Raw genomic sequence first — 21603 nt, forward strand, 5'->3', positions numbered from 1 at the left:
TTCCTTCGTCTCCTCCCCCTTCGCCGCCGCCATCTTCTTCTTGCGCAGGCCGGTAGGCTGTGCTCTGCTCTGGTGTCTCACGCCGGCGGTTGGTGCTGCATGGTTCGCCTTACTCCCTCTTTTTTTTATTTCAGAAGCAAAGACAGGGATGTGAGGAGGAAAACGCTGGTGGATAGGAAGCAGGCGTGGTATGCGAAGCCGCTGCGTGTGTTTGAAATTGTCCTCGGCGTCCCCTCAGCTGGGGGATGGAGGAGGATGTGAGATAATGTATTTCGTAAACCGGTATGCAGTTACTGGGAAGGAAGTCCCACGTTATTCCGTGAGACTTGCCCTCCTGCACAATGTGCTGTCCGATCCTGTCCAATTAGGCGTGCCTATCCGCCCTTTGAAACCGGCGGACTAAGGTGCCCCTGACTCTGTACAAGGCTGGGCTTTTGCTGTTCGTCAGTTTTTATAGTATAGACTTGAGCGCTAACCGCAGTATTTGAGGCGATGTACAGGCTTTCAAAACACACTGTAACTGTGCGATCGTATGCACGTTTTCTCGAAAGTAAGTCCCGCTAGTAGATATGACTTACTCCTCAGTGCACTAAAACAAGCGGCTGTAAAGATTTTTTAAAAACACAGTAAGAAGTCCCATCGATCCGGGTAGGGCTGGCTTTCTTACAAATGTGGTCGTGTGTGCGTGCGCGTATGCATGTATATAGTAAGTATTACAGAACGGGATGCGTAACTGCCGGCTTCTACTTACTTGATCAGAACTGCACTGAACTAGGCCTGAATTTAGTGATCCTTTACTGTTATTTCTATAACTATGTGCACAGCTCTTTATATAGAATGAGAAAGATTTGTCTTTCTCACGAGGCTCATGAATGAAGCGAGGCTCTCTCATGACATGGGAGGCAACAGGAGTGGAGAAGTAGGGATAAAAAGATACTGATATTATTTCCCAGTTTATTTATTTATCATATTTATCATATTTTTACACTGCCCAAAACTTACATCTCTGGTCGGTTTACAACAAGATTAAAAAGTAAAAAATTAATTCAAAACAAAACAAAAATTTAAAAGCAAGAAATGTAAAACACAGTTTAAAATATTTTAAAACAATATTCTAAAAACAACATTCAAAACAATTAAAACCATATCAGTTAAAAGCCTGGGTGAAGAAATGCGTCTTTAAGGACTCTTTAAAGTTTATTAAAGTTGTGATCTGCCCCGAGCAGTAGTGTGCTGGTGGAGTATAAATACTTTAAAGAAATAAGAATATGGAATTACTTCATTTATCTTTGGACTATACTATACTATAACAACCAACTGATGTGTGAGGAGGAACATGTGGATGCTCCCTCCACATGCTCCATTCCTATTCCAACATAATTATTTGGGAGCAGAATATTCAAACTCCCACCCCCATATGACTCCACACAGGTGTGTGTGAGAGAGATGGGTGTGCACATTCCTTGCATCATAGACAGACTGGTTGGACAATATTGGACTAGGAATGGGAAGACCCGAATTCAAATCCCCATTCAGCCATGAAGCTCACTGGGTGACTCTGGGCCAGCCACTTCTCTCTCAGTCTAATCTCCCTCACAGGGTTGTTGTAAGGATAAACATAACCATGTATTTTGGGCTCTTCAAAAGGAAGAGCGGGATATAAATGTAAATAAATAAAACTATAAAGTTGGGATATGTAAAGGCTTTATGGAAAAGCTGGGGTTTGAGGAACTATTTAAGGAAAATAAGAGTGTTTTGGGAAACCATTCCCACTATATGGGGCAGCAAGGGTCAGAGGGTGGAATAAGTTATGGTTTGGAATAGTAGACCTGGACAGGCAAGGATGTGTTTGGATATGAGAGAGAGAGAGCAAGGCCATGGAGAGTTTTGGTGGTAAGGGTGAGAATCTTGTTCCGAATCTGGGAGCAGACAGGAAACCAGAGTAGGGATTTAAGGATGAGTGTCACATGGTCAGAGCTACAAGAGAGGTGAATATTTTGCAGCATAATGCTGGATAGGATGAGGTGAGACAATGGAAGGCTACAGATGAAGGGATTACTCCTCCAGGCGGTGGGGGCCTCTGTGTAGTGGGCGATTTGATCATCAGAGGTATAGAGAGATGGGTTTGTGACCCACATGTTGACTGTATGGTGACTTCCCTGCCTGGTGCAAAGGTTGTGGACATCACACAGCGTCTAGATAGGCTGTTAGGCAGTGCTGGGGAGGAGACAGCTGTAGTGGTGCACATCGGCACCAACGATATTGGGAAATGTAGTCTGGAGGTCCTGGAAGCCAAATTTAAGCTGATAGGTAGCGTACTGAAGTCCAGGACCCCCACTATAGCATTCTCAGAAATGCTACCTGTTCCATTCGCAGGTGCAGGGAGACAGGCAGAGCTGAGGGGTTTCAATGCGTGGATGAGATGTTGGTGCCGGGAGGAGGGGTTTAGATTTGTTAGGCACTGGGATACATTTGGGACAAGGAAGGCCTGTACAAAAGGGATGGGCTGCACTTGAACCAAGATGGAACCAGACTGCTGGTGCTTAAAATCAAAAAGGTTACAGAGCAGCTTTTAAAATGACACCTGGGGAATAGCCAACAGGAGCTGGGCAGTATCCGGTTTGGCAAATGCCATCCTTTAAAGTGTGAGAGTCAAAGGATTCAGATAAAACAGAAGGGGACAGAGCAGAACCACATAAAGAGCAGACAGAAGGCTGTGCCAACTGTTCAAAGTATCAAAAGAAAGATAGCATATACCAGGTAAGAGATTCAGCGTATAGATACTTATATGCCAATGCCAGAAGCCAAGGTGAGTGAGCTGGAGTGCATGGCTGCTGACAGAGAAATAGATATAGTGGGCATAACAGAAACGTGGTGGAACAGTGAGAACCAGTGGGACGTTGTTATCACTGGATATAAACTCTATAGAAAGGACAGGGAGGGGTGCCTTGGAGATGGAGTAGCACTGTATATTAAAGAAGGGATAGAATCTAACAAGGTAGAAAACCTAGGTGGACCGGAGTCCTCCACAGAAATGTTCTACTGGGGATATGCTGTTGCCTTCCGGATCAAAATGCTGACAGTGACTGGGATTTGCAGCAGGAAATCAGGGAGGCATCAAGGAGAGGCAGGGCAGTAATAATGGGTGACTTCAATTACCTACACAGACTGGGTAAATTCACAGTCAGGTAATGACAGAGAGGTCAGATTTCTAGATAAACGGAATGACTGTGTCATAGAACAGTTGGTCTTGAACCAACCAGAGAGAAGGCGACCTTGGACTTACTCCTGAGTGGCACCCTGACCTGGTGCGTGATGTCAGTGTCATCAACCCTTTAGGAAACAGTGACCATAGTGCGATCAAATTCAGCATACATGCGGGGAGAGAATCACCAAGGAAGTCTAACACAGACACTTTGAATTTCAGAAGAGGAAACTGTTCCAAAATGAAGAGTATGGTGAAAAGAAAGCTGAAAGGGAAAATCAGGAGAGTCACTTTGCTCCAAAATGCATGGAGTTTACTCAAAACCACAATACTAGAAGCCCAGTTATATTGTATATCCAAAAGGAGGGAAGGTACCACTAAGTCCAGGAGGATGCCAGCATGGCTAACAGGTAATGTCAAGAAAGCCATAAAAGGGAAGAAGACTGCCTTCCAAAATTGGAAGGCCTGCCCAAATGAAGAGAACAGAAAGGAACTCAAACTCTGGCAAAAGAAATGCAAGGTGACAATAAAGGAGGCAAAAAGAGAGTTTGAGGAACATTTAGCTAAAAGCATCAAGGGGAATAACAAAATCTTCTTTAAATACATCAGATGCAGGAAACCTGCCAGGGAGGTGGTTGGACCATTAGACAATGAGGAAGTGAAAAGGATTATTGAGGATATGGAGCTTGCAGAGAAGAGCATATACCTGTTCCTGAACCAGACCTTTTGGTGATGGAGGCTAAAGAACTGAGTCAGAAGTGACAAGGGATGATATTCTAAAATGTCTGGGGAAACGGAAAACTAGCAAATTGCCAGGGCCGGATGGCATCCATCCAAGAATCCTCAAAGAACTCAAATGTGAAATTGCCGATCTCCTTGCTAACATATATAACTTAACCCTGCAATCAGGCTCTGTACTAGACTGGAAAGTATCCAGTGTTACACTGATTTTCAAAAAGGGATCCAGGGGCGATCCAGGAAATTACAGGTCAGTTAGTTTAATGTCCATTCCAGGCAAATTGACTGAAAACACCCTCAAGGATAAAATTGTAAAACACATAGAACAACAGGTCCTGCTGGGAGAGAATCAGCATGGCTTGTGCAAAAGTAAATCTTGCCTCACAAATGTTTTGGCGTTCTTTGAGAGTGTCAGCAAGTCTGTGGATCAAGGTGATCCAGTTGACATAGTATACCTGGACTTCCAAAAAGCTTTTGACAAAGTTCCTCATCAAAGACTCCTGAGAGAACTTAGCAGTTATGGAATAAGGGGACAATTACATATGTGGATTGCTAACTGGTTGAAGGACAGGAAACAGAGGGTAGGGATAAATGGAGAGTTTCCACAATGGAGGGAAGTAAGAAGTGGGGTCCCGCAGGGATCTGTACTGGGACCAGTGCTTTTTAATTGATTCATAAATGATCTAGAAGTAGGGGTAAGCAGTGAGGTGGCCAAATTTGCAGATGATACCAAACTCTTCCGGGTAGTGAAATCCAAAACGGATTGTGAGGAGCTCCAAAAGGATCTCTGCAAACTGGGTGAGTGGGCGACAAAGTGGCAAATGCGGTTCAATGTTGGCAAGTGTAAGTGATGCACATTTGGACAAAGAACCCCAACTTCAAGTATATGCTGATGGGATATGAGCTGTCGGTGACTGACCAGGAGAGGGATCTTGCGGTCGTGGTGAACAGCTCATTGAAAGTGTTGACTTAATGTGTGGCAGCTGTGAAAAGCCAATTCCATGCTAGGGATCATTAGGAAGGGAATTGAAAATAAAACTGCTAATATTATAATGCCCTTATACAGAACTATGGTGCGGCCACACCTGGAATACTGCGTACAATTCTCGTCATCTAAAAAAAGGACATTGTAGAACTGGAAAAGGTGCAGAAGAGGGCAACCAAGATTATCAGTGGCCTAGAGCACCTTTCTTATGAGGCAAGGCTACAACACCAGGGTCTTTTTAGTTTAGAAAAAAGACTACTGTGGGGAGACATGATAGAGGTCTATAAAATCATGCATGGTGTAGAGAAAGTGGATAGAGAGAGATTCTTCTCCCTCTCCCATGACATTAGAACCAGGGGTCATCCCATGAAATTGATTGCCAGGAAATTTTGGACCAGCAAACAGAGGTACCTTTTCATACAACACATAATCAACTTGTGGAATTCTCTGCCACGAGATGTAATGATAGCCAACAACCTGGAAGGCTTTAAGAGGGGTTTGGATAACTTCATGGAGGAGAGGTCTATCAATGGCTACTAATCAGAGGGCTATAGGCCACCTCCAGCCTTAAAGGCAGAATGCCTTGCATGAGTACCAGTTGCAGGGGAGCAACATCAGGAGAGGGCATGTCCTCAACTCCTGCCTGTAGGCTTCCAGCGGCATATTGTGGGCCACTGTGTGAAACAGGATGCTGGACTCGATGGGCCTTGGGCCTGATCCAGCACAGCTGTTCTTATGTTCTTAGATGAAAGATAACTGGTTTTTGACCAAAAAAAGACAGAGAGGAAGGGCCATATTTTTGTAATACTTCCAATTGACCTTCCTTAGGATTGTGCTGCAAGCACGGAGATCCTGTGCATGAAAGACGTATGCCTAAATACGATGGGAAATGGAGAGAACGTTTTTGCTGAATCAGCTCTAGTTTAAATGTTTTATAATTTTTGGATTTTAAAAGATTTATAATATTCAAAGCAAAATAATCACAAAAAATGGTTAAAGTTTGTTCACATCCTGCCTTTGGTAGCAAGATTTTGGGGACCTGTTCTCCAAAAGAACTATTAACTGTTCCCCCTACCGGTTCACTGGAACTAAATGCCAGGGTGTGTTGTGTGGGCCATACAACTAGCTTTCCTGAGGTGAAGTAAGGAAATTGTCTTTACAGCAGATGCCTTCTGTACTGTTGCTCAGTCCCAGAGAAACATGGAAAACCATTTTCCCCACCAGCGCTTTACCCATTCCAAATACTCCTTTTTGCGTTTTTGAGTGTGTTTTCTGTCACAGACATGTCTGGAAGCCTGCTTGGGCAGAGGGATCAATTTAGAATGTAAAATGGCAGAACAAGGATTAAATATCTTCTCCTCCATCAGCTGTTTCTCTGCTTAAATTATTTTTTAAAATGTCCATCATGGCTTCATTACATGCATACTGATACTGGTCTAGTCTGCTTGGACAGCACAATGAGGTGATGGAATTCTGCAGTGGTCAAGTGGACTTCAGACTGTGGGTGGTCCTTTAAAAAAAATGTTTCCCTATATAAAATACTCGTATGCCCTGTTTGTCTCTTAATAAACATAGTACACATTCTAGAGGCAGACTAGGGCTGTGCCCTTCTGAGGCTTGAGGGAACCGATAGGTGCAGGGAGTATGCATAATGCCCCAGCTTGTATTTTCCAGATCTCCTACAGTTTTCACATTTAAGTAGCTCTTAGGTTTGTAGCCTTGGAATGTATCTGGGTCAGTAGTTGCAGGTTGCAATATTGGCCAGATGTGATTTTAAGTTCCTTCCTGTGAAATCTCTGTGGCACCTCCACTCCAATGCCGTGTTGCAGCTTGCCATAATTTTAGTTGTCATTGTCCTTGGGGATAGCTGGATTAGATCCAGAAAGAAATGAGTCTGTGAGAAGTGCAGCTGATGGCGAAGTCTTCTGGCCATCTTCTATGCTCTTGGAAACTTTGGGGTTGGCAGAGGTAATGTCCTCTGCCTACAGAGAGACCGCCCAGGCAAAGATGAAGTTGGTGACTGAAGCTCTCTTGGAAAGTATCTCTGAGGAAATGCCTGCTGCAAATGGGTATGTGTGGCTTGTTAGCTGCTTCTCTCCTCAGCTCTGATGAGAGCACAAAGGAAGAAAGTGGGCACAATCACTGTTAGTTCAAGAGCTGGGATGCCAAAGGTGTGCTTTTCTGCCACTGCTGTGGAGGCCAGAGGTAGTGAAGATGGAGTACTAGGAAGATAGTTAAAGCAATCCTCTAACTCTCCCAGCAGTCCTTTGGGCAGTAGTCCCACTGGTTGATCTTCCCTACCCTGTGAGGGGCTCTCACTACCTAGGTCCTGCGATGTGCCAGGAGGGAAGATAATCTGGGGGGCGGTGGGGGAGACCTCCAAAAATGAATAAGAATCAGCAGACTCTTATGGAGCTGCACTGGTGATCTGCTACCCTGCTGCTAGGTCCAGAGAAGCTGAGGGACCCTTCTCAACAAAAAATCAAGTCAGCAGCTGGCCCTGCTTCCTGAGTAGAGAGGAGAGAGTTTTACATACAATCATCTGTTTCTACCTACCTTTCCCTCAGAGTTGCGTCTGTCCAGATACAGGACCAAAGTCCTCAAATACCATTAAGTTCAACTTTTCAGAGGGGAGACAGAATAACCAGGCAATTTAATGTAGATATAAGTGATTTGCAGATGTGATACCTTAGGAAAAATGAATTGGTCTGGCATTTCCACTAAAGCCAGCACTCCAGTACTGTCATTAAAGGTTTGCTACAGCAACCCAGTTGCATTCTTATGTATCTTCAACAGCAACTGCAGCCTTTGTGGAAGAAAATGCTCATTAACATGAAGATTGTCATCATTCAAAATGATGAATACAAGCTTTAATTAAATTGTCAGTACAAACAAGGTCTGTCCATTTTCCAGCCATCAGTCTGGCTTTAGAAAATTTCTCATGTCGAACCAGGGCAGAGTATACACAAATTCTGGCCCAGACTGCGGTGATTGCTGAAACCACATCTGCTTACATTATTAGTACACCAGAAAATAATAGTATTTTCCAGTGAAATGACCAAAAGCTGCCTGTACATTAGGTTTTCTGAAGAGATAGCTGTCCAGTGGGCAAGCCTGGCCTGGTCCTTTCCTACTGCACTGACTTCTGTGAACTGCTGTTTTTCTTGGAGCCAGAGGCGAGCCCTTTAAGAGTAAGACTGTGCTGTACCACTGTGCCATCTTTGAAAATATGCATAGAGTGCTAGGAAATGTCATCCTTCCCAGAGCTTTCCCCATATAACTCATTCTTTCCAAGATGGTGCTGGGACTTGAGAGGGCTTGGTTTCCCTTATTATTATTATTTTAACATTTATATCCCGCTCTTCCTCCAAGGAGCCCAGAGCGGTGTACTACATACTTAGGTTCCTCCTCACAACAACCCTGTGAAGTAGGTTAGGCTGAGAGAGAAGTGACTGGCCCAGAGTCACCCAGCTAGTATCATGGCTGAATGGGGATTTGAACTTGGGTCTCCCCGGTACTAGTCCAGCACTCTAACCACTACACCATGCTGGCTCCTTAAAGGAGCTGGGGAAAGTGCAGCACTACATGGTGGGAGTGGTCACCTCAGTGCAGTGCTAAGGGGGCTGCTTAGAATATTTAGCTTTGGCCAAAGCTTCACACAAGCCTAATAAATAGTCAGGTAGCTGCACTTGGGGTTGATGGGAGCCATCAAGGCCCTTGGAATGGGCCTTGCATTGAAGAACACTGCCTTAAATTCAAACTTGCTGTATAGTTTTCACTGCTGCAGCTTCCACAACTGATAAGTAAAACTTCATAACAATTTTGCACTCTCTCCTGTTTGCCCGATTTGAACTGTTCCTTTTCAGGTGAGGATTTCAAGTGAGATTTCAGTCAAGGCAAAGAAAGAATGAACTTTCTTTTAAAATAAATTATAGGTTAGGTTCCCCCAAAGCTTAAAGCTAGAACATCCTCCATGTTGGTGGTAATTGTAAACCGCCCTGAGCCTTTTCGGAAGGGCGGTATAAAAATTGAATAAATAAATAAATAATAGTGGGACACAAGACTTTGGACCAAAGCAAGTCATCTTGATTCTAACATCAAATTGCACTAGGCTTCTGCTACAAGGCAGTTCAGTCTGAATAAAGAGATAAACAGGCTTACAAAACAAAGTGTTTAATATTTCAGTTATAAACTTTTTTTGAAAGATACAGGGATGTATAGGAGAGTATAAAAGGCATATAAAAAGCAAAAATAAAAGCCAAACTGGCCAAATTTAAAATATAGATAGCATTTTCTTTTGGAGAGATACCAGTTGTTTTATAATGTACAACCACACTATCTGGAACTTTCCCCAACTATTCCTGTTATTTTCTTCTGCAAACCTGATACGTTCTGCAAACCTTTAGGTTCTGCCTCAGATTTGGTTATATCATATTTGGTACTTATGTTAATTTATTGTTTTAATTTTTCTTCCTGGTAAACAATTTTACAAATTTCCCCTACAATTGTATAAGCTCAAACACAGCAACAACTTTGAGCCATCCCCATTCACAAAGTAACAGAGTTATTATAAAAGAAGATTTCCATCACCAGCAACCCCACAACCATGGTTGCTAAAACCAAGCCTTTCTGGTCACAATTGATCTAAATGCTGCTGCTTTGATTATCACAGCTGCCATTATGAAGCCACTCGGTCAGGTTTAAAACTTTCCTTGGACAGTTCATGTTTAAGATATCCATCTGAAGTGTATGAGGATGTACAGTGAAGTAATTTTCCATGAGACACAATAAATTTAAAATGGCAATGACAGTCACCAGGGTGATCAGACATCTGAGTTAATTTTAAAATGCATTAACTTTGGTTGCAATCCACAAATCAGTTAAACTAGAATTCTTTGATTCAGACGATGTCTGTGCCGATGGAAAAAAGTGAGCAAAACCAGAAAGTGAATTGCAGCCTCAGTGGATCATTTGTCTAGACCCAGGATGTCAAGCCCCTGGCCCATGGAGCTCCACTGACTAGCCATGTGACCAGCCGCTGCTGCTCCCCCTCCCCCCAACAACCTGCTGAAGAGGCAGCCTGTCGTCTCATTCTCCCACCACCCTGTGCGGGACCCAGTGCTTCCTTTTCTACTGCTACCACTGTCTTCCCCACTCATAGCGGGCTTACAGCATGGAGCGCTAGGTAGGAGATACAGAGGGAGAAGAGTATGACAAAATCAAAAGAGAGCATGGGGTGCTCTCTCTGGGCAAGAGAGGGCGGAGGAGGAGGAAGGGTAAGAGGGGAAAAGAGGAGCTCTGCTTGGGGCATGATGTTGCTTTCATTATTGATCCAAGTGTTAAATCTGAGAATGTTCATGGTTCACAATTCTTTCAAAAAACAATTCTGGTGTAAAAAGTAGTCCATTCAGCTAATTTCAGTGGCAGGATTATATATGTAGAATTTGCTGTCTGTAGGTTATCAGGGAGTATGATATTCAGAATTTCTTTTTAAAATAGCAGAAAAATATTTAAATTTTCCCAAAGCATATTCTGATGTATATCAGTGCATTTAGCTAATGTAAGTGGCAGGGGGAGGGAGGGAGGAAGGGAGAGAAAGAGGGAGTAGGAGGGAAAAGACAGAAGGCAGCATGAGGTGGGTGCGAGGCAATAGAAGGTGCCATGAGGCTATGTGTGGCCCTCCAGAGAAGCATCAGAATCAAATCCAGCCCACCACCTGATTGCGTTTGACACCCCTGGTCTAGAAAGACTGCTGGGTCTGTATTGGTAAGCAAGAAGCCCACCTACTCCAGACAGAAGGTTCTGGGCTGGGTGGCTTTGCTTGAGTTAAATTTCCCACTTGCTCAACTTGCTCTGTTGCACTTAACCTCTAAGATACAATTACTGCAGCACAAATTGCTCATTTATGGCTGCAAAGGAAAACCAAGAGTTGCCAAATCTGGGCAAGTTACTGTTGTCTGGCATAGGAAATGGAAACAGAACATTTTAACCCCACAGATGCCAGTCTTCAAAAACTTGGCTTGACAAAGCTCAGGTATGTTTCTCAGAGTGTCTATTTGCTACCCATGGAGGCAAGAAAGCAGAAGCCAATCATGCATCTGTTTGCTGCTTGTTAGTCTTCTTCAAGAGCTTTCTCAGATTAGATGACATGAAGTAAGGCTTTTCAGTAGAGCCATCATTACGCTCCAGGTCTTCCACTGCAAAGAGAGACAACCCCGCCCCCAGGAAAGGTGTGAAAAGGGTGCCTCAGAACTGCTAGATAGCAGAAATCTGAAACTGGAACCAGGTAGGCAATTAGAAATAATAGTAGCAACCCTACCCTGTGGTAATTAAGAGAGGCTTGACCATTAACTGTAGTGGAGACTGGGTGTCATCCCAAGTTAGCAAGTGCATTCCACTATAGGTACAGGTTTCTGAATGAGAATTCAGAACAGCTAGTTAACTCTTACCATTGTCCAGCAAGAAAGGCCATGCCACTGGAAAGCTTTTCATGCTAGGCTGGGCAAAGATCTAACCAGGTTGTGTATCCATCCTGTCGCAATAGAAGATGGACCATGTGCCCTTTTGAGACAGGATGAGGAGGAGCTCGGTCATGTCATTCTCAAGGTGTAGCATGATGAATCTTTAAAAATATAGGTGGTGAGCTCACAGTCTCCTGCTTCTCCCTGCTTGAATCCCAGTTCTCTGGGTGCAACTCAAGTGTTGATCCACAATAAAGCAGTCACTTGAGCTCCTTTATGTGTAAGCAGGTTTGCATAAACTATCCCCATTTGGGGGGGGATAGAATTTAATACAATGGCACAAAGTTTAAGAATTCTTAAAGGCCCTAGTGAAGCAGAGATTGTGGAGAAGAGGATTCCATTTGTGTGTTTAAAATGCAGGCACAGTGTTTCCCTGTATGAGGGAATCCCAGATGTTGTTGACTACAGCTCCCAGAATCCCTAGCTGCAGTGGAGTTTGGCTGAGCATGCTGGGAGTTGTAGTCAAGGAATTTCTGTTAGTGGGAACACTAGGCACAAGTCTTTCTCTGAGCCCTTTTTATTTTCACAAGGGGTAGCAATGAAGATATTTTCCCCCTCTGAAGAATCAAGTAGAGAAGTTGGAGATGTGGTATGCCATTGTCCATGAGAGCAGTGTTGGTTATATTAAGCAAGTTTTGCATCCCTAAACCCACCTCTGTGGCCATAGCTTTTATATGGTGGTCAGAGCAACTCTCAGGGGCCAACCCAAGTCGATGGAGGCTACTTGAAATCTCCAAGTAGATGGAGGTTACAAGACCCTCTTGAAATCTGGAGCCAGCCCTGACATTATGGATGCTTTAATTTACTAGTCTTTTTCTTTTTGCACATTACTAGTCTCTCTTATACTAAACTTCTTCAAGCATTATCGTTTCCCTACTTGTTTGTAAAGAAATAATATGCATCTTGTGATAAGGAAGTCTTTGACTGGAGTAAGTCAAATGTGCAAATGGCAGAGACTAGCCTGGCCCTTCCGCAGGATGTATCTCAGATCTCAATTTAACTCGTCATTACAAAGATGTACCTTTGCAGATTTTTGCTGACCACTTCCCTACACACACTTGCAAACAGCATCCAAAGTGGTCTTGAGGGTATGAGGCCCTTTGTAACATAAGATAAGATAAGCAACATAAGCTGACCTTGGGCCCAATACAGTTGCTCAAAAGAAAATAAACTGTTCAACAGAAGCCCCACAATAACTAAGGCCCGTCTTCATATTCCTTGCAGGCTCAAGCCAACGAACAAAGCTTGAAGGCTCAAGCCAGACGATGGGTTTTCAGAGAGTTGAAGGCAGTTTTGAATTGACACTTGTAGTATTCTACCTCTAGTAAACAGGATTTGCAGTGTTTTGTTATCATTTAAACACCTGTTTGACCAGAGGCAATAAGTGGGACAAAAGAAACGTGCATATATAACAGGAAGCAAAACTTCTCAAAGCCATTTCAGTACTCTTTAAAAACACACACACTTCATCCCCAGCCTCAGAATTTGCTAGGCAGGGCCACTGGTTTCATGAAATGCTACATATAGTAGCATTTGGATTTAAAATATCCAATTTCATTTTGAAAAAGGAACTTTTCAGCCCTCATGGTGATGGAAATCACCACTGGTTGTTTGTTGAGGTCTACTTAGAGCAGGGCCACACAAACTTTGGTGCTCTTGTAGATGTTGGACTACATCTCCCATTCCTTGCAGCAAGGGATGATGGGAGTTGTAGTCCAACAATAGTTGGAGGTCCAAAGTTGTGTAGTCCTGATTTTGAGCCACTTGTGCCAATAACAGCAATGAGGGAAAAGAATGAACAAGAGACAATTAAAATATTTTCTTATGGAGTGGATTCCCAACTTGGCATTGCAAGCAGCAAACTTGTGCATCTTTTTGCAAGTAAATTCCCTCAGTTTACCACTTAAAATGGCAAACTCATGATGCCCAAGGAGCATCATGAGGTACACTGCAAAGAAGTTATTACCACTACAAAACCTGGAACTTTTGACACCACCTGGGGCAAGATGCAGAAAGCACTAACTGCTTCCAGGAAAACCAGCTGATTCATAACCACATTATTCTACCTGGCTTGTTTTCCTTCCTGACCTCCAGCATGCCACCTGTCCCACACAACTCCCAGCTTCCACCTATCCCCCTCTTCCTGCAGCAAACTCACCATTGCTTGTCACCCCCACCTTCAAATAGAAAACACTCTAGTTCCAGAATGAGGCTGGCAAATTTAGGTCCCCTGCTTACAAGGCAAAGAGACACCTTCAAACTGTTGATTCTCTTATATTTAGCAGGGAGAGAGCAACTGGCTCTGTTCAGCTCCACCACAGCCTCCTTCTAGTGGCTGTTGCTGGCATTTCCCTTTTGTTTCTTAGATCCTGAGCCCTTTGGGGACAGGAAGCCGCCTTCTTCTGTGTAAACTGCTTTGATAACTTTTGTTGTTGTTTAAAAGCAGTATATAAATAATAGCAATAGTAATGGATCCAACCTGCATACATTGTTGTTCTGCATAATTTGTTTTGGGGTGCAGAACTGATTGGTGCAAAACATGGAGAATAAATTTGACCAGACTATAGGGTAAACTATTTGTAAAGCAGGAGTGACAAAATGTTGCAATCCCTAGCTTTAAGTACTACTGAAAAAATAAAGTATATTTTGAAAATGAAAATTAAGAGCTTTCTTGGGGGGGGAGGGGGGAGACACGCACAATATCCATTACCAGATTTCCAGGATCCTTGCTAGTTATTGATTTTTGAGTAAAACCACAACTTTGCACAGACTTGCACTGGGAATCTCAAAGCTGCATGCTGATCGCAGTGCAACACAATGTTAGGCATGCTAAAATGTATGTCTTTCAACAGGTACACCTAAATGTATGTTGATTTGAGGCCATAGTCTATAAGGAGAGCCATGAAACAAAATAATTTCTTTCTGCATCAAAGCAAGTTTTATAGAAGCTATAAAGAAGCAAATGTTGCTGTATTTAGATCAGATTCATCTGCAAGCAGCTACATTCGCAATAGCATGCTAGAGCTTCAAGATAATTGAGTAAAAGGGGTTGTCAAGAGTAGGACAGCAAACTTCCAGGTCTTACAGAACATTTCTTTATACACAAATAAGGAAATATTAAATGAAGATTAAACAGATGGCCTTCAAGTAAATAAACTCATATCTATTGGGAAGAATGACTTTGGCTGAATAGATTTGCAAGTCCATATATAAAAAAGCATTCATAAACTGGAATTTCAGAAGTGGGATGGGCACTAAGACAAGAAAAGTTAGACAGTGTAATATAATCCCCTTGGATGCTTATTCAGCTTCTTGAACTGCAATTCCCCACCGCCATTTCTGTCCAAAGGAAGTCCTCTGCAACTTGAAACTTGTGACCTAACCAGACCCAACTTGACCCACACAGGTAGCTCAAATAAAAGGGATATCATCCCAATAATTCTGGATCTGCCTCTCTCTGGAGCCATGCAGCAACCACTCTTGAAATTAACAAGTCAACCAAGAGAAGCATCTGCCTCATCCAAGAGGGGAAAGGAGCTAGAAAGTATCTGATATGTATATCATGTAAATATACACCACCCTTTTTATACTGCGGTGCTCTATGTATGTGTTATCTTGCATATGTAGCTCTGTTGCAATAACCATTCTCGTTATAGAGATAGTACTTTGACAGAACAGAAAACCACCCCACATGGTGCAACAGTGGAGAAGTGGAACCATTTCCAACACCATTAATCTTCCATTTTTAGCTCCACTATTTTGGTGTTGGGATATCTGCTGGGTTAAGGCAGGTTAGATAGTACAACCTTTCATTTGCTCAGTGCAAACACCACAAGCGCCCCCAACTTCCCTGGACATCAAAGTGAGAAGTTTTGCAATGGAGCACCGAGCAGCCATGCAGAAGAGCACCTTGCACACCAATCAGCCAGGTGTGCACAAGGCTTGCAGTGGGACACCTGCATGTGCCCTTACAACTTCAAGCACTTGTCCCTATTCTTGGCTCTCAGCACTTTTGGAAGATTCTAGGCTTCCTTTCAGCAGGATTTCACTCAGTGCAGGGGACATGTAATAAGGCCGCTCAGGAGATCCGTCGTTCCTTTCCAGATCTTCGCCTTTTGGAATCCCAAAGAAAATGGAGAAAGCAGCCATAGAGGAATGAAACAAGAGAAGCAAAGCAAAATAAAGACAGGGGTACAAAGCAGGGGAGAGAGAAAAGGAAAAGTTGAAGTTAGTTGCAATTAGATTCCTCCACCAAAGAAAGAACAAGACTGCTTAGACAGATATCTGCTTTTATGCTAGAGAACATAAACTAAACATACTAAAGCAGCAGCAAAGGAGTTACTAACCAAACTGGTGATGGAAGAGTGGAGGGGAGCGAGAATCTATTGGTTACAGCGTCTTAAGCAGAATTAGCTTGCTCACTATCTTGTTACAGTAAGGCTCAGGCCTACCACCACAAGCCTTGAGAGCAGATGTTGGAAGAGAGCCATTCTAGCCAGGGGAAGTTTATTCACTTTATAAATGCAGGGAATGTTTTTTAAAGCACCTTGTGTATCATGTTAGGGAAAGCAGCTTCTCACATCTTAACTCTCCAACACACTTGGTTCCTGTAGTCTTCCTTAAGCTAATAAACCTACTCACACATCACACTTGACTAGTAAGGCTGCTACCTGGTCTTCAGGCCCTGTTCCTGGGTCTCCAACAGCAGCCTGATCCACACCAACTAAACAGGTGAAGCTTTGCCTATCACTTTATTTCCATGCCCCGCTTTGATTTCTATATATACTGCTGCTGTTGAAAGACATTGAAGCAGGGCCAGTAAAAAAGGTGGGAATCTTAAATGCAAGTCCTGATTGGTCTTTCTCACCCAAACCCTTTGGATCACAACACAAGCCACATCATTTGCTGCTGCTGCTCCCCCACCCCCCTTCACTATCCCTGCTCTGTTACTATTCTCTGGAACTGAGAACTGTTCTAGTTCAGATCAAAGGTTCATCATACCCAACATTCTGGAGTTACCTGGCTATCTCATATTGACTTATGACTAGTAGCTGTTCAAAGACTTGCCTTCTATAAATCTGTCTATTCTTTTTAAGGTTCGTCTAATCATTAGATTTACCTCAGATGCAAAGCCAATGGCCATCATCATGTGAATTCCTTAATTATGCATTGTGTAAAATAAGTACTTTGTTAGCCCTGAACCCAGTTCCTGTTGCATCTCCCATTCAAACAGAAAATACAGATCATCTAAACGGGGGATATTATCAAGCATCTCTATAGTACAAAATGCTCAAACAGGTGACTACACAAGAAATGTAAGAACGGGGGCTCTACCACAGCTTTCACAATTCTTTATATTCCCTCATCATGCATTCTGCTGGGGACATTGAGACATCCTGTTTTTGCTCTGTTCATACTGTTTTGTGTAGGTGAGAAAAGCGGGCAGAGAGGGCTGAGTTCCCATACCATTGCGAGAGTTTTTTCTTCCTCTACCTCCTCCCAAGAAAGGACATAAATTCCCTGAGCTCCATCTTGCTCCAGAAATATTTGGAGAGTACCATGTTGCTCAAATGTTTTGATCTTTGGCCCCCTACTTCTGAATCCTACCATGCTTCAGAGTTGAGGGACCCCCAATATAGGACAGAATCAAAAGAGCTGCATGTGGGGCGCCCTCTGAAAAACTGCTCTGGAAAGTTGTGAACAGGTCCTTGCTGAGCTTCTGCTATCTGCTTTGTTGCATTGCAGCATGGGGAAGAGACAGAAAAGGCAGCCACATTGTGGAGTAGGCAAGCAAAGGCTTTGGATAAGCAGGACTCCTTTGTCTTTCCCTGTGCTATTCAGGTTAAAAGGCTAGCTTCTCAGCTGAGGAAAACTACAACTGTTCTGCCACTGAAGGACAAACTAGCAACATCCCTCCAAAGGCCCCTCACATACCTCCAAGCAGGGGTATACCTCAAGCAGCCCATAGTTTGAGAAGCACTGATCTAGTAGGTGCACCTGGGGTGAAAGCTAGCTTGTAGAGAGCTCCCGTAGGAGGGAAAGAAGAGGAAAGAAATGCCTTTTTGAAATGTGAATGGCAGTAAGAGATAGCACAGCATTCTGGCCTGAATAAATAAAAGCTATGCACAATCACCACAGAGTAAGCTCCATTTGTGTTAGTGGGACTTAATTCTCACAGGACTGGGCTGCACACTGTACATTATTACTCATTGTTAGGTCATCTTTAATATTCCCTATTATAGCAGCACACTAAAGAGTCTCAAAACTAAAACGTGCTCTTGACTCTCAGCCTCACCAACAATACAAATCTACCATTCCCAATCAGTTTCAGTGGATGTATCTACAGATTAAGCTTTGCTACTCTACTAAATACTAAAAAAATAGTACTAAAAATAATTAAAAATAATAATAATAAAATAAAAAATAATACTAAATACTCTACTAAAAAACCACCCAGAGAACTTGCGTTTTGGGCGGTATAGAAATGTATCAATCAATCAATCAATCAAATAGCATGTGTGTGTTGGGAATACAGGAGCAGAACTCATGAGGTGAAGAGATAAGTCTGCCAGCACAGAAGTCAGTGATGCACAGAGACAACAGCAACTATGGCATGGACACCAAAAATCTGTTATCTTTAACAGATTTAAAGAGGCTATCACAGGCTCTGTGTTGGTTGTGCTTCCACAGACTAGCAAGGCTCTGGAAAGGAAACACACTGAAGCCCAATCTATTAGTAAAAGCAAGGCCACACCACAATTACTTTTGCCCAGTTCCTTTCACACTTGCCTTTGACAAGAGAATCAGCATTATGTGGATCTTTGTGGGGTTTTGGAGATGAAGTGCTTTGCAGTGAACTATCATTAATTGCTGTTTCAAGGCCAGAGAGCCTGGGGAGTATTTCTTGCAATTGCTAAGCACCCACAATTGGCTTCAGTACCTAGCAAAGTCTCTGGTTAGAACTAAAACCAGGTCAGATGTGTATGTTAACCCGAGAGGCACTATAGCAGGATACTTACAAAAGCAGAGGAAGAGTGTGTCCACACACATGGCATACACACTGAAGAAACCATGTGCAATGAGGTAGGAGCCCACAATCACCGTCTGCAAGAAAAAGCAGTTCATCATTTTTGTTAGTGTGCATACCACACTAATAGAGAGGCAGCATAGTGTAGTGGTTAGAGTGTTGTACTAGGACTGGGAAGACCCAAGTTCGAATCTCCATTCAACCATGAAACTCACTGGGCAACTAGGCCAGTCTCAGCCTAAACCTACTTCACAGGGTTGTTGCGAGAATAAAAATAACCATGTACTCTGAGCTCCTTGGAAGAAGAGCATCATATAAATGTATAATAATAATAATAATAATAATAATAATAATAAAACTGCATGGCTTTTGGCTTAAACACCTAACAAGCCTTCATAAACAACTATCAAAACAGTTCAATCACATTTTGCAAGGAGGTGATATTGAACAATGGCTAACAACTGGGAAAACTCATCTCATAATGAAAGACCCAGCAAAAGGTGCACTTCCAAGTAATTATAGACCGATAACCTGCCAACCATGTTCAAATTATTAACTGGAAAAATAGCAGATGAAGTGATGCAACACTTATTAACTAACAAACAGCTTCCAGTTGAACAGAAAGGAAATTGCCCAAACACCAGAGGCACAAAAGACCAGCTGCTAATTGACAAAATGATTTTAGAAAATTGCAAGAGAAGAAAAACAAATCTAAGTGTTGCATGGATTGACTACAAGAAAGCCTTCGATTCATTGCCTCACACATCCTCTCTAATAAAAGGCTTGGTGTCCGTCCGTGGACAACCAAGCGTGTGTCCATGCCTCCCTCAGCCGTTCTGAGCATGCGCGGAGCGCATGCGCAGAACGGCCGAGTCAAACACGGACAAAGGCACCAGGCAGCCATGTTTGCTGTTTTGCCGCCACGGGGAGGGAAGAAGCGGCTGCAGGAGCCGCAGGGAGGCCAAAGGCACCAGGCAGGAGTGGACAAAGGCGGCCACGGAGAGTGGACCAGGAGAGGACATAGGCGGCCACGGGGAGGGAAGAAGCGGTTGCAGCAGCCGCAGGGAGCCAGAGGCAGCGGCAGCGGATCCAGGCCACCCACGGGAGGCAGTTGCTTGACTGGCCGCGAAACTGACACAGGCGGGCACTGGAAGAGCAAAGACGGCAGCTGGCCCGCCTCCGGAGACAACTAAGAGGACCGGCCATGCGGGGAAAGTAGAGGCGGGGAACAAAGTAACACACAAGCACACCCCGCCCCCAAACGAACAAAGCTGTATGAAAACATGTAACACACACACACAGTGCCGCAAACAAAAGCGTTCCCCGCCAGCTCAGCCGCCCGAAATCCATCCCCTCCCCCAGCAGAAACCGGCGAGGGCAGAGGCGGCAGCGGTGGGACGAGCCCTGCTGCTAAAACTAATAAGAAGCGTGGACCCGGGAGGGCATTGACGGCAGAGGCAGGTGGGTAATAATTGACAGCGACTCTGGCCGGTTGCAAGGAACACACACACACAAAAAGTTTGCATTAAGCACTACACCCCCCGCCCGCCAAAACAGCAACTTGAGTGTGACGGAACTCAAGACAGCACACATGGGGCCCCATCCTGGCTCTGACCAGACCTTATATGTTGATCTGTATATACTGCTTTTCAAATAAAGTTATCAAAGTGGCTTACGCAGGAAAATAGAACAAGACGCCATAATAAAACGAAAATGGTTCCTGTCCCAAAGGCACAATTTAAGAAGCAACACAACAGCCTCTGAGAGGGATGCTGTGGTGGGCTGAAGAGGGACAGTTGCTCCCCCCTTGCTAAACAAACGTGTTTGTTCACAACCACTTTGAAAGGTGACCCTTTGCCCACAGAGTCGGGACCGAGACCTGCTTCGCTTCAGCGCAGCAAAGCGGCTGCTGCACGTGTCCTCAGGTTCTGCCGAGAAAGGTGATGCTGGAAGGCTCTTTCCTGTTTCTCTCGCAGCAACCTGCACAGCTACCCCCCAAGATGTTACAGATAATAAGGCAACTGCCCTTATCAAATGTATACATTTGAATGCTGCATGCAAGTGTCACAAACCTACAGCTGCTGCCCTTTCTGTTCCATAACCTTTTGGTCCCTCACCTCTGTATCCATATGCAAGCAGTCCTCAACTTAGAAAGACCCGGCTGACAAACCTTGCTGACAAAAAACAACCCCCCCCACCGCCAGCCCAAATCCATACCATAAGACTGAGGACAGATCAAACCAGCAGCAGCAAATTCAGTCTGACGGGAGGAGGGAGTGTCCAAAAGAACTCAATCCCCTCACCTCTCAACTGAGGCTTTTGTGGAGAGAAGTAGCGCTGCCCCCCTCCCATGTTTATTTTTGCTATGTTGTGTTGGTTTTGTATTTGTTTTTTAATTCTGTCCTGCATTTCTAAAAAGCTAAAGCAGTTATTTAGCAGACTTAAGTTCAAAAAGTGCATGGTACAATGGGCAGGTCTGCATGGTCTGCCAAAAAGTAAGTTGGAGGGAAGCGGAGAAAGATACCTCCTCAACATTACGTTCAAGGGACTGAGGGAGGAAGGCAAAGACAGAGAGAAGGGTGGGGGGGAGACAGGACAATAGAAAGATGGAAAGAAGGAAAGAAAGAAGGAGAGAAAAGAGAGAGAAAGGAAGGAATAGGACAAAAGAAACAAGGAGGAGGGAGGGAAAGTAGGAAAGAGAGAAGGAAGGAGAGAAGGAAGAAGAAAGAAAAAGGAGAAAATAATGAGGGAGAAGGACAAAAAAATGACAGAGGGGAGGGAGGAGCAGCCAGCCCCAAAGAGCGAGCCCGTTAAAGAAAGAAAAGAGGAAAAGAGAAATAAAACAGAAAGATGGGAGTGAGAAGAGGTGGAAGAAAGGAAGGAAAGGAGAAAGAGGGAGAGAGAAGAAAGGAGGGAAAGGAAACAGAGGAAGAGGAAGAGAAAAGGAAGGAGTGAAAGAGAGAGAGAGAGAGAGAGAGAGAAAGCAAAAGAAAAAAGGAAAGGAGGGCGAAAGAGAGGGAGAAGGAATAAAGGAAACAACAACAACAACAAAAAGGGACTAGCGCCCGTTATTTTAACGAGCTTAAAAATACTAGTGGATAATAAAATGTTTAGAAACAACTGGTGT

At 43.8% G+C, this 21603-nt stretch overlaps 1 protein-coding gene and 1 long non-coding RNA gene across 4 annotated transcripts in view; one reads left to right on the top strand and one right to left on the bottom strand.

Annotated features, from left to right (window-relative positions):
* The first annotated feature begins 11 nt into the window (after positions 1 to 11).
* LOC128345504 (uncharacterized) lies at positions 12 to 12792 on the top strand. The gene is made up of 2 exons (XR_008316498.1): positions 12 to 188; positions 12674 to 12792. It is a non-coding gene; the product is annotated as an uncharacterized LOC128345504 (long non-coding RNA).
* Positions 9086 to 21603, bottom strand: part of SLC44A2 (solute carrier family 44 member 2) — a 98256-nt gene continuing 85738 nt past the window's right edge. For 2 of the 3 annotated variants that reach the window (XM_053297529.1, XM_053297531.1), the window contains exons 21-22: positions 18469 to 18553; positions 9086 to 15561 (exon numbers count right to left, since the gene is read on the bottom strand). In XM_053297529.1, coding sequence (XP_053153504.1) covers positions 15440 to 15561; positions 18469 to 18553 — 207 coding nt within the window. In that variant the 3' untranslated portion in view covers positions 9086 to 15439. The remainder of the gene's footprint in view (positions 15562 to 18468; positions 18554 to 21603) is intronic. The other variant, XM_053297530.1, reaches the window with a different exon arrangement.

This window comes from Hemicordylus capensis, chromosome 2 (genome assembly GCF_027244095.1).
Source record: "Hemicordylus capensis ecotype Gifberg chromosome 2, rHemCap1.1.pri, whole genome shotgun sequence".
Lineage (NCBI taxonomy): Eukaryota > Metazoa > Chordata > Lepidosauria > Squamata > Cordylidae > Hemicordylus > Hemicordylus capensis.